This window comes from Misgurnus anguillicaudatus, chromosome 25, assembly GCF_027580225.2.
Source record: "Misgurnus anguillicaudatus chromosome 25, ASM2758022v2, whole genome shotgun sequence".
Taxonomy (NCBI): Eukaryota; Metazoa; Chordata; class Actinopteri; order Cypriniformes; family Cobitidae; genus Misgurnus; species Misgurnus anguillicaudatus.
In genome coordinates, this window is record NC_073361.2 from 16042819 (window position 1) to 16056744 (window position 13926).

At 36.7% G+C, this 13926-nt stretch overlaps 1 protein-coding gene across 1 annotated transcript; it reads left to right on the top strand.

Annotated features, from left to right (window-relative positions):
- The first annotated feature begins 7470 nt into the window (after positions 1-7470).
- On the top strand, positions 7471-12443 carry LOC129425751 (B-cell receptor CD22-like). Its single transcript, XM_073863588.1, has 4 exons — positions 7471-7537; positions 7673-8074; positions 11261-11584; positions 12094-12443. Exons 1-4 carry the CDS (start codon positions 7471-7473, stop codon positions 12441-12443), a joined length of 1143 nt encoding a protein of 380 aa, XP_073719689.1.
- Positions 12444-13926: the final 1483 nt, after the last annotated feature.

Consider the following 13926-nt stretch of genomic DNA (forward strand, 5'->3'; position numbering starts at 1 on the left):
TGTATAATAAATTACAGCTAATTATACTTATTATTCCCTTTGATCTGAAATCTGGGATTCCCTTAGCATATTTCAGTAGGAGGTTCAATAGTGTTTTAAATAACATTTCCCTGCTGAATCGCTGCAGCTGTGTACAGTATAAGGTCCCATGAATTATTGCACTTTTCTAAGGCCATATGAACTCTGAATGCACTGCATTTCTCTTCCTTTTTAAATGTGTGAAACCAAACCAAACCACGCTGGGTCTTCTGGTAGGCAGTGGTATCACATCTTATGCTAGTGGTTCTGTAATTGGGGGCATGAGATGGTGCCAGGGGGGCCCAGTTTTATAACATTTTATAAAATACATTATTTATCATAAATTCTTTGTAATCAAACCTCAGAAAAATAAGGCTTCTAACCAACAACCCTACATTGTATAATTTTAAATTGAAGAGTTTGAAAACATGATAAACATCATTTAAAAAAAAATAGTTACTGCTAAAAGTAGTATTGTATCTGGTCAGTATTAACTCTTTCCCCACCATTGAGAAAACATTTGCATAAAAAAGTGTTCCTGGTAAATTTTTATGTTACCGCGATTATCCATTAGATGGCGCACTTACCCAATTTATGAAAAAACTGAAACTGCCAAAATGTTATTTACTAATTTTAAACTCTGTGTATGTTTTGATACTGATTCTGAATCAGATCTCTAACAAAATTCCTTCTAACAAAAATTCAATTATTTCAGCTTTTTGCTAAAAAAAATTTGTATTAGTAGTTTTAAAGAGTTTATAAGCAGAGAAAAAACATAGATATGATGAAACGTCCCCCCCCCCCCGTTTTGTTTGTTTGTTTATTGTTTGTTTGAAAGCAGAGGGTCTGTTCTTTCATTTGATATATTTGTATGTTTATATATTTTTAGGAGAACATTTTCCTGAAAGGCATTTTGTAAAACTTCTGTGAAAATCACACATTTCGGGCCCTAAGCAGAATTTGTTTGGGGGCCCCTCCCACCAATTTTTTTATTAAAAAATAAAGAAAATACCAACATTTATAAAAAGAATAAAGTTTTAAAACTGTCAAAATGGTGTTTTATTTTTAAATGTAGCTTACATTTAAATAGAAATATAAAAAAGTTTTTTGTTTTTGTTTATTTCAATGGCAAACGATTTTGAACTTTGAAAGGAAAATGTTTGTAGTTGTAAATAAAAAGGCTTTGTGAAAAATATGCCATGTGCCCTTTAATTAACCAACTTTTCCTCATATTTGTACTAGCACTATTCTTGGCCTTTAACTTCAGATGCGTCCTAGCGTGAGGTTGCCTCCGTTCTAATATCACCAAATCTAGCGTGAGGTTGCCTCCACAAACCACCCAGCCCCACTTCCCTACTGTACTTTTCAATTTCGATCCTAAATCTCTCAGTAACTCTATTGCCGAATGCAGTGGCTTTCAGACTTGCATATCAACACAGGCTCACATTTTCTCGGATGCATGTTGGTTTAAATTGTTGGCTTTCATCAATATTTTACTCATACTTTTCGCTATGTAGACCATGCTGATATTTCTTTCTGTATTACTCTTAGTATTATACTTTAATTCTTCATTTTGCATTGCTTCAGCCGCCATACAGAAATAATTTTCCCTACGCTTTTTCCCAAAGTTGGTGTAAACTTAATAAGCATCCTCTTACGCTTTCATCACAGTGGCACTTGGTTCATTTTCTTCACCTGCACACTCATGCTGCTATCTCTCCCACTATACAACATGCTAGAAAACATGCCAATTTTGATATATTAATATATTTATACCCATTGTTCGGCTTTATCGTCCACATCGCTGTGGTCTCCCCGTTCCTAGGCTGTGCAGAATTTTCTTTGACCTAAAAAGTCTCGCCCCTTCGAATTGCTGGTCGAGCACCATCACACATTTACATTTTCTTTTGACTGCAGTCGGGACCTACTCGTCCAATGCCGCGAGTATCTTAGCTAAAGCTCCCATTGGATCCTGCAGGGTCCTCCCGGTCAGACGCCTAATTTTGCTCTTTTAATCCATATACTCAAGCATTTCTGTTAGCTTGCAGGCAGGACCTACCTATCCAATGTCGTGAGCATCCCAGCTAAAGCCCCCGTTGGATGCTCAGAGGGCCCCCATGGTCAATTCGCCTGAACTTGTTCAATACCGCACCTCGTTCTAGTACGCAAGTGTGCCCCCCGTTTGACTGCTGACGGGGCTTTCCCATCTGATGCTGCAAGCATCTCAGGTGCCTATGAACAGCCATCCCTCACCTCTGTCCCATGTCAGATTTTTGCAGCATCCCTGATCCACCCCATCATCTCACTCTCACTTAGACTACTATCACAGATAAAGAAAGGGAGTACCTTGGGTTTGGGCTAAAATTCCCAGCTGGGAGACTCGGACAGTACGCCAAATATGCTTTATCTTATTCCCTATCGATTACATGTAAACGTGAACTCGTGAAATAAGATTTATATGATATTATTTGTCTTTAAAGACCTGATGGTACACACATGTAATTGCTGGTTGTTTGGGAGGAACTCTGGCTGTACTTTTTAGTTGTTTTAAGAATAAGAAGAAGTTGTTTTATTTATAAAGTGCCTGTCCACAGCTTAAGCTCGCTTCGCATAGTGCTTACACAATACAAACATATAAGGCCTGATTTAGCCATATTATCCAAAATATTAAATAAATATGAGCTAAATTCTGTTTTCAGCATCATGAACTGACTTTATATTCAAGGGTTATTTTTATCACACCAACCACAGTAGAAAAATGTTTCACATAAGCCCTTGAATAGATCCTGAGAGACAAATTTATCCTTCACAGTTAGTAAATAAAGATCTGCTCAACAGAGATAAGATCAGTGCTTTAGATGAGTCATTTACACCCATATGCGACAAAAACAACATCAGACCTCCTATCTTCATTAGTTCTCTTTTTATGACCTTTCAAATATGGGTAGGTTTCTTCAAAAACACCACATTTTGCACAAAATGCTGAGATAATTCCATTTTTGTGAAGGACTTTTGATAGAGATAAGATTCAGAAATTACAGAAATTGTCAATACACTAAAACCATCCTCTTCTCCCACTGATACAGTTCCTCTGCGCTTTTTTAAAGAGGTTTGGTTGACTATTGGCCCCTATGTCAGAGAAATCATCAATGGCAGTTTGTCCTCTAGTACTGTGCCATCTTTTTGTAAAAAGGCTGTTGTTGAACCTCTGTTACACTGGGGGACTCCACTTCGTCCACTGCTCCTTTAAATTGTGGAGTCCCCCAGGGATCAATTCTTGGGCCCATTCTTTTTGCCTTATATCTTCTCCCTCTCAGTGTGATTTTTAAAAGACATGGTATCTCTTATCATTTTTATGCAGACAATTGCCAAATATACCTGCCACTGACTAAAAATGATCATGCTCCTCTGACACCCCTACTTGAGGGCTTAAGTGACGCCAAGGCTTGGTTCGCTCAGAATTCTTTAATTCTAAATGAGGGAAAGACTGAAATAATGTTATTTGGTCCCATTAGGACTGATTTGGGCCCCCTCAATAATCACATGCATCCCATAGCCACCAGCCTTGGCGTCACTATAGACGGTGATTTTAAACTGGATAAACAAATTAACAATGTCGTTAAATCATGTTTTTTCCATCTTCGGCTTTTATCTAAAATTAAACCTTTTTTAACGTTGAAACATTTTGAGCTAGTCATGCATGCTTTTATTGCTTTTATTTGCATTTTGGGAATATCCCAAAATGCACTTTCGTGCCTGCAGTTAGTCCAGAACTCTGCGGCTAGACTTTTAACAGGAACCAAAAACCACAAACACATCACCCCCATCCTCGCCTCATTGCACTGGCTTCCTGTTTGATTCCGAATCGATTTTAAGATTTTATTGTTTGTTTTTAAAGCGCTGAGTGGACTGGCCCCTCAGTACATCACTGACCTCATCCAAATTTATATACCGGCGCGTTCACTGAGGTCAAATGGCCAGTTCTAGCTCGTGGTTCCTAAATCCAGACTCAAATCCAGGGGGGACAGGGCCTTCTCTGTAGTTGGCCCAAGACTGTGGAACGCTCTGCCTCCTCTGGTCCGTGCGGCCCACACAGTTGAATGTTTTAAGTCTCGTCTTAAGACCCACTTTTATTCCTTGGCTTTTAACACTGCATGAGTTATGTGGTCTTGTGTCTTTTATTATTTTGTTTTTATTTATTTATTTTAAATGATTGTGGTTTTGTACTTGTGTGCCTTTCTATTGTCTTTGTACAGCACTTTGGAGACTGTTCTTTTTGGCAAAATGTGCTATAGAAATAAAGTTGATTGATTGATTGATTGATTGATTGATTGATAAGATTCAGAGCTGCTGGCCCTAGGGCAATACTTCCAGGTTGTATAAGTTGCTTTTTTATACGTTTTATGGTATCCACCTGGTGGTATTGCGGAAAGCTGGAAATTCTCGTCATTGGCAGGGATGCGATTTCTCTTTAATGGTGGCGAAAGAGCTAAATAATGAGTAAAGGGTCTGAATACTTCTGTAAATGTGATATTTCAGTTTTTTCACTTGGAGTACATGAGTGTGGATTAATGAGGAAAAATTATTAAAAATGATTGTTGTATCACGCTGCACCATTACAAAATTGAACAAAGTTTAGGAGGTCTGAATACTTTCTTAATGTACTATATAGACAGATATAGATAAACACATATTCATGTATCATATAAATTGTCTATCATCTTGTCACTATCATTAATACAATTTTGACATAATCTTTAACATAAGCCCTTTTCACACAGATATTCCGTAAAATACACGGAAAAGGCATCCTGGATTTTTCCGGAATGGTTAGATTTTTTGATCATTCACACTAACATGAATAGCCGGCATGGTCCCGTAAAGACACATGACCTGTTGAAAGTCCTGCCCTCTCTTCTACGCAGCATCTGAAGTTTGCATATTATTTATTATTTCTCTCTCCAGAAACAACTCGCGTGCATTTTTGTTTATGATAAGACTATAAAGGAGCGTGTGACGCAACACATCCTCACCCCATGTCGTCAATATTTGACGACACTTGACCATTCGTCAATATGTGACGGGGAGGGTATACCTTTCGCGTCATTTTTTGACGAACTGGGGACTTCAATACTATTACGTCCGTTGCATTCTCTTTCCTATTTTCTTACCATTTTCGCGTCGGTTTAGGGTTAGATTACGCAAAATTAAACAGTGTACGCGAAATTAAACAGTTGTCACCTGGCGTTGGGGTTAGAGTTAGGTACGACAGTTGTCACCTGGCGTTGGGGTTAGAGTTAGGTACGACAGTTGTCACCTGGCGTTGGGGTTAGAGTTAGGTTTGGGTAGGGATGTCATTATGTAAATCTAACCCTAAACCGCACTGTGGATTAATGAATAAGTCCTATCAGTCCTAAGTATAAATGTTTATTAATGAATTCCAAGACATAACAGGAAAACATAGTTTCTGACAACTTTAGGGGCGGTTAGTGACCACCATTAACAACAGTGATGTTGACCTGTGTATTCTTGAATTATCCTACTGTTTTTCTATGGTCATATGTGCTGTGTGCTGTGTCTTTGCATTTTTAAATGCATTTCTCTTCATGTTGAAAGTGTGAAACCACTGCTGGTCACTGCTGGGTCTTCCTGCAGGCAGTGTAATTATAGCTGCTTTTATCTTTAGATGATGTTTCAATGAGTAGGACCATTGTAAACACTTCTGCTTTGAAGTTAAAACTGATCAGACTGCACTGAAGTAAGTATCTTTTATTAAAAGACTCTTTTGTTTTGCATCCTAAATATATAGTATATCACTGTAAAAAAAATTCTGTAGAAATTACAGTATTATTGGGAGTTACTGGCAACTAGCTGCCAGTAACTTACTGTAGATTTTACATTTATGTTATTTACTGGCAACAGTTTGTTCAAAGTTAAATGAACAGGAAACATTTTCAGTCTTTATCTTCTACAGTAAGTTACTGGCAACCAGCTGCATAATTACAGCAATTTTTTACAGTGATATAAATAAAAACAACAATCATTTCCTGTTGAACTTCACATTTACACAGAATTTTTTTCCAAGTTTATTTTAGTTGCTATCATGGTCTTGGACATTTGTACTTTAAGGAAAAAGTTTGTAATTGCAAATGAAATGTCTTGTCAAAATAACTTTAAAAAATGACTTATTCAGTTATAATGTGAGTTGTTTATATTTATATTAATATATTACATTGCATTCCAATACTATTCTTACTTGTAAATCTATATTTGTAAACTGTGCTTATTATTTCATTTAAAGGCACGATATGAAAGATATTTGCATTAAAAAAATTTAAAACAGTTTGCATAGGCCTAACATTATCCCAAATCTTTTAAACTATGCGTAAATTCAAAGAACTTCCCCAGCCGCTTGTCAATGGCGTTAAGCCTGGGTTATTCTTGGTTTCTGCTTTTGCTGCTATAAAAATCATAGGGGTCTTTCTTTGATCTCATGTGTCATCACTTAGACCTCCTATAACATCAAAGTTTTGAGAGAACAATTGAAAGGGAGTATTGTTGTGTTACTCTTGTAATGCTTTGATGCAAGGCTAGAAATGGTAGAAACTCATTGGGGGAATAATTTAACCCCTTCAGACCTGATTATATTTCCAGTGTTTAATCAGTGTGCCTTATTTTGATTGGTGGATCAGCACTTTATTGGTTTGAACCAGAAAACATGTGATGTCAATTCCAGTGCATGCAGGGTCTGAAGGGGTTAACTTTTTAGATTAGATTAACATTTTAGATTAGTTTAAAATAACTAATAATCCTCCTATGAAGGCTATGTTATCTTGAGTATTTAAGTCGCACAAACTTTTAACAATAAATTTGTCTTCAAGTTAAAGATTTTTTGTGTTTATTTAGGAAACTTATGATGCATTATAAAATTCTAAACAGTTTGAGGTCAAACTCCTTCGTCCCCGTCCGAAATTCACTTCCCGTGCTCACGTGTTCCCCCTCATTTCCAGCCCTGCTTTGATGTCATAAGCCAGTCGATCTGCGTATGCAGTAGTAGGACTAGTTGAAGTGTCTAACAAGTTGACTCTATTAAGCCACACCACATTTATAAATCTTTACTTCATTATGTCATCCATGAGCATGACTACAACTCCCATCGTTTCATGCTCTTTCATCGAGTTATGCCAATGTTGTTTAGCGAAGTCTAGCGGAGAAAATAACATATTGTGCCTGTGAGGTAAAACCTTGCTCTTTTATTTTTTCACTTTGGATAAAATGAACAACTTCACATATCTATTTTTACTTTATATATGCAAATACATTTTTTGAATGAAATGAATGAAAGCCCATCTTAATATGTTTATGAGTATCATGAATATATAATTGCATGAAAATGTAATATTTCTGTAATGTTTATATGTAATGTCTGTTAGGTCTCATGCATATAAAGTGATGTCTGGACTGCAGATCATTTCATTCATTATCATCATCAGCTTTGTGTTACTACAAACTCAATCAGGTCAGTCAATCTTTACATTTGGTGTGATTGTAAATAAGTGACAGGAAATGAAAAACTTTACAGCTATAAATGATTATAATGTGTATATTGTATAATCTCTCTTATACAGTCAATAATGTGTGTTTCATGTTTCAGCTGATGTTTTCTCAGCTGTACTTCCACACACAGTAACAGCTCTGACAGACTCTTGTGTGCTGATACCCTGCACATTCAATATCAGTAAATTTGAGGAAAAACTGCAGAACACAACACAGATTTATGGGATTTGGCTGAAAAAGAGACATGACTATATGAAAGACAAGAGTTCAGTAGTGTTTAACAGCAGACAAAACATCATTCAAGGATTCAGACACATAGAGATGATTGGAAACCTCACTGAGAGAAACTGCAGCACTGTCTTCTATAACATCATGATGAATCATTCAGACCCGTATTACTTCAGACTAGAAATGGAGCCAAATGTGTTCAGAGCAACATTTAACACCAATGCAAATAATGCAAGTGATTCAAGCAAGACTGTGAGGATCAATGTCACAGGTAAATGACAACTACACTGTACAGGCCATCTTGTGGGCGGCAGTGGCTCAGTGGTTCATGTGGGTTGTCTGCAGGCCGGAAGGTTGGTGGTTTGGTCTCCTGCCCCACCTGGCCGGGTGTCGGGGTGTCCTTGGGCGGGACATCTAGCCCCAGCTGCTCCCGACGAGCTGGATGGCGCCTTGGATGGCTGACACTGCCATTGGTGTGTGAATGAGAGAGTTAATGGGTGAATGTGAGGCAAACCATTTTACTTAAAACCCATTCACACATACATTTGGTCCCAGAAAATACCCCTAAAATTGCCAGACAAGCGTCTGTGTGAACACAAACTCGTCCCGTTAATCTTCTGGGATTATTGCCGGAAAGAGGACCTAGTCAGTTACACGGAAAACCTTCTGTGTGAACAAGAAGCCGAAACAATGCCATAATGGGCGTGACGTAGTGAGGACGCGCACATCATCACAACAAAAGTTATGGTTCAGCTCCTTAAAACGAGAGATGGTAAATAGACTGCATTTATATAGCGCTTTTAACAGACCTATGGCCATCCAAAGCACTGTACATGTTACCTCACAGTCATTCACCGGTGGCGGTTTAGCCATGCAAGGCGGTGGGAGCAGCTGGGGTTAGGTGTCTTGCTCAAGGACACCTCGACACTTTGTCCGGTGGAGCCGGGGATCGAACCACCAACCTTCCGGTTTGTAGACAACCTACATGAACCACTGAGCCACTGCCGCCCCATACATATAAACAGAGATAACATGCATATAAACATTCACTACGAGAAATGTTGCAAACTAGCAGTTATCAGGAAATGATAAATGAGACGCATAAACAATGACGCATGTGTCGTAGTGAGGACGCGCGTGTCATGGCAACATGAAAGTGGTTCAACTCTTTAAAATTAGGGATTTACAACATTCACGATGAGAAATGTCAGCAAACTGGACTGAAGCAGATATCAGTCACTTACTACATTGAAACGGAGATCATTCAGCCACATAAAAGAATATCGCATCACATGCTCATTTGAGCTATAATAAACGAAGATGTCCGCGCGTCATCCCAACAAGATATATCGTTCAGCTCCTCAAAATGTGGGTTTTAAATGCTTATAAACAATCAGGATGAGAAATGTCTGAAAACTGTTTTAAAGCAGAGATCAGGGAGCTCATCAAATATCCACTCAGAAGCTGAGATCATTCACCAGCATTAGAATGGCGTGTCACGTGCTCCTTTATAGTCTTATCATAATAAAAATGCATGCGAGTGGTTTCTGGAGAGAGAAATAATAAATAATATGCAAACTTCAGACGCTCGTAGAAGAGAGGGCAGGACTTTCAACAGGTCAAGTGTCTTTCCGAGACCATCAGATGCCGGCTAATCATGTCAGTGTGAATGAACAAAAAAATCAAACGATTCCGGAAAATCCAGGATGCCTTTTCCGTGTATTTTGCGGAATCTCTGTGTGAAAAGGGCTTTACAAACTTTATTGTGTAGTTTAACTGAGGTATTGATTAAGAAGTAGAAAAGATGAAATTAATGCTTTACAAAACCACAAAAAGAAGTTATTATACATTATTATACATTTATTATACATAATAACAGCAGCACACATCGTTGCCATAGAATCAATACATTAAATCCTGTAAAACACTGTGGGGCGGTTTCCCGAACTGGGATTAGACTAGTCCTAGACTAAAAGAAATATAAGAGCTGTCAAAATGGAAAACAACTTGCACTGAACATATTTTAAAATACATCAATGCCCTTTGTTTTGCCTCAAAATGCACACAAGTATTGTTTTTAATAAGGCATGTTTATTCAAACTAGTTACATTTCCTAATTAAACTAAGGCCTAGTCCTGGTTTAAGCTAATCCCTGTCCGGGAAACCACCCCTATATGTACTAATAATGTGTACGATGCATACAATATATGCAAAATCACTGTAATTTAACTTAATTATAACACTCAAAAAAATAAAAAGTTGGATTTACTTAAAAAAATGTGGGTTGCACATAGCTTTGTTAAATAATCTCAACAAATAAAATGCAAGTTGTATTTACTAAAAAAAAGTTTGTGTAAAGTTTACAAAGACCCCTTAAATACAACAGTAATAACAACAAGAAAATGTAAGTTGCATTTACTAAATTGTTGGTGTAAATTTGTGACAATTTAAAAGTTGCACGGACTAAAGAAATCCTAGTAAAGTCACTTTTAATGTTATGCTAAATTTACGAACATTTAGTGTGCAATAAAAAGGATTTCAGTTTTTCTTAGTAATTACAATACTTTATAAGAAGAGTTACACCGCACTCACGATCAATAAGGTGCTAGACAATAAAGTAGTCAATGAAAATAAAGACGTCTGCACACTTAAATCCTTAGCAGCAGGTTTTAATAACCTTTTTGGATACGTAGACCCTGTGGAATACGTTTGCTTCTCCAGTATTCACTCAGCGTACTTCCATGAAGTTTCATCCGAATCTCCTTCTTCTTAAAGTATATCAGTTTCATTTTCATATCTTCTACTGAGAGAGAGAGAGTGCCTGTTGGGCTGGCGGTGGGAAACAAAATTCTCTCTGCATCTAATGTGGAGTATGCAAAGTTCTCTGCTCCTATTGTAGTTAAAGACAATACTTTGCCATAAAAGTGTTCAAGGAAACCATTAAATAACCAGACTACTATTTTTCAGAAAGAAATAAAACTATAAGGTACTACATATACTTTTTTTCAGGATGGCAAATTATTTAAACAAAATATTCATACACAAAGTCGCCAATGTCATCTTCTCAACGTTCGTTTGTCTTTGGCGCTGCTGCATTTACATACAGTGTGTGCAAAGGGACATCGCTTTTTGGCTTCTTATATTTGTGCGTTTTATAGAACAATGATTTATTAACTGAACAAAAATGCCTAAAGTAAAGATGACAAGACACCGTCTTTTGTTGTGTTTGTTAAGTAAAGTGAACAAGAAATTATTTAGTAAAACTGATTCCAACCAAGTTAATTTTTTTGAGTGCTTTCATGAAATCTGATTAATGGCTGACTGTGACATTGATAAACCTTCACTTTACGTGATGCTGCATCCACACCAGTAGGTGTCAGTGAAGTCATATCAGGAAGTGCAACATAAAAATGACTGAATGTATTTTTATTAAAGAGCTGTCTCATTTACCCTGCAGATTCACCACAACCTCCTGAGCTTATATCCAGTCCAGATGTGTCTAAATATGTGAAGGAGGGCACTGCAGTGAATCTGATCTGCTCTGCTGAAGCTCCCTGCCCCAAACAACCTCCTACATTATCCTGGACTAACATCCCCAAATCTGCCAACATTATAACACAGTTACAGGAGAAACCTGATAAAACTCATTCAGTGAATTCTTCAATGACCTTCAATGCTTCATACATGGATCACAAGATGAACATCTCCTGCACTGTAACATATCCAAGAAACATCTCCAATAACACAACTGTGAACAGCACAGTAATGTTGCGAGTTTCATGTAAGACATTTCATGTATCTGTGTTAAAAACATGCAAGTAAATATCACACTGTAAAAAAAGTCCGTAAAAATTTCAATGTTATTGCAACTGGGTTGCCGGTAATTTACCGTAGATTTACATTTATGTTATTTACTGGCAAGAGTTTGTTCAAAGTTAAATAAATTTTAAATATTAACAAGTCTTTATCTTTACAGAATAAAACTATACAAAAACAGCATCATGCAAAGCATTCTGGGAACCAGAAATCATAATCAACCTTTTTCTGTTTTTTGCTTCAGATTTTGTTTCCCAGAATGTTTTGCTTGATGCTGTTTTTTAGTTTTACTCTGTAAAGACAACGACTTGTAAATGTTTAATGTTCATTTAACTTTGAACAAAATGTTGCCAGTAAATAACATAAATTTAAATCTACGGTAAATTACCGGCAACTCAGCTGCAATTTCTACGGATTTTTTTTACAGTGCATGTATCAATATTAAATGGCTGTTATGTGTGCTTTTCTCCCAAGTTCCTCCAAAAGAGACTCATATCATTATTAAACCATCTGCTTTAGTCACTGTGGGAACTTATGTAACTTTCACCTGCAAAAGCAAAGCAAGTCCATCAAATAACATGACGTACACCTGGTACAAACGTGGACAGAAGACACCTTTAGCACAGGAAAAGATGATGAGCTTCATTGTAACTCATAATAATGCAGGATGGTATTTCTGCACAGCACTGAATAAACATGGCAACCAATCATCAGAGGAGATTCAACTTTTAATCACAGGTAATATTTATCAGAAAACATTCAACATTCAGAAGTTTACTCTTAAAGTTATGCTCTTTGTAGTGTATGATGTTATTTCTGAATAAGTGTTGCACTTTATTATTTTAGGATCCTTTAAAGCTGTGATTTATGGGTGTATAGGAGGATTTTTGGCTTTGCTTGTGATTTCTGCAGTATTTTATTGTATGAGGTAAAGATATAATAATAAATGTTATCCTTAGGTTTTATAATAAACAAAACACACAAATGTATTAACTGTTGATTGTATTCAGTATCAGGACAAAGTCATTGCAGACCAATACCAGAAGAAAAGATCAGGTGGGTGTACAGTAACATTCAACATAAACACTTTAAGTTTAAAGAGAAAAATATAAAATAATTTTTTCTAAAGGAATTAAGACTTTATAAAACTGTTAGCCACGGTTTCAAAAATCTAATAAATAATTAAAGTAAATAAATATGAACACAAAAAATTAATTAGTTTGTTCCAATACTGTAAAAAAAATGCAGCATGAAGTTAAAACAACTTGGTTCCCTTTCGTTCACTCGACATTGTGTCGATGACGACAGTATGGGGTGTGCTATTGAGAGCCAATCTGGTCTGACTTGTGTGTAAAACACCAATGAATTGCAATGAAATTGTGTGAATGGTATTTGCATATCAGTCTCCGCCCACACTTACTTTTATAAAAGGAGATGAGATGTGCTCATTCATTCGCTCTTGTTCTTCGGAGCTCGCTGTTGTGATTTCTTTTCCAGTAAATACGAAGAAGTTTACAGTTGGTGTGGTGACATTATCTTAAAGCCGCTCTATGCATTTACGGCGTTTTTGTCAAACAGCGACCCCTAGAGTCACTGGAGAATACTTGCAACTGTCGTAATTTCCCACTCTAGTACTCTAAAGATAATGACAAAGGTAATGTTTCACAATTTCATACAAATATTAGGCTACTGCATAGTCTACTAAACTACAGATGATGGTAATAGGATAATAAGATGTTTATTCCAAGTGTAGAGTGCATATAATAATAATGTACCGCGTTTGCTAGCTTATAACGTTTTTACATGATTGCAGCTAAATCACAAGTAAACATTACAAAATGCCATGACAAAGTTAATTGTGTACGTTGCCTTATTTCATAACGTTATTCGTTATAATGTCACTATACATGATTATTGCTATTTATCATAATAGTTTGCAAATTGTGCATGTTTACACTATTTACAACCTCTAGGATTATTTATGTCCTGATCATTATGTGAGATATTAACTGTTGTCATGATAATCGCATGACATATTACAAGCAAATACAAGCAAACAACATACAACATAGACCGCAAACAAGTTTACAAATAAGAGATTTACTGTCACGGTAGGAAAATCCATTGTTTTCCTCCGTGTCATGTTTGTGTGTGTATGTTGTTCACTTACCCCTGCCATGTGCTCGTTAGAGCAATCCCATTCACCTGTGTGTTGATTGTCTCGCTCCAGCTGTTCATCATTACATCATCTCCATATATACTCACCTGACTTTCTGTTCCCTGCCAGATTCTATTGTTTGCTCAGTC

What these genes read in the sequence shown, in the direction of transcription:
- LOC129425751 (XM_073863588.1), top strand. Translation starts at nt 7,471, where the DNA reads ATGTCTGGACTGCAGATCATTTCATTCATTATCATCATCAGCTTTGTG. An exon ending in GTTACTACAAACTCAATCAG is followed by an intron (nt 7,538 to 7,672) that starts GTCAGTCAATCT and finishes TTCATGTTTCAG; the next exon opens with CTGATGTTTTCTCAGCTGTA. An exon ending in AGTAATGTTGCGAGTTTCAT is followed by an intron (nt 11,585 to 12,093) that starts GTAAGACATTTC and finishes TTTTCTCCCAAG; the next exon opens with TTCCTCCAAAAGAGACTCAT.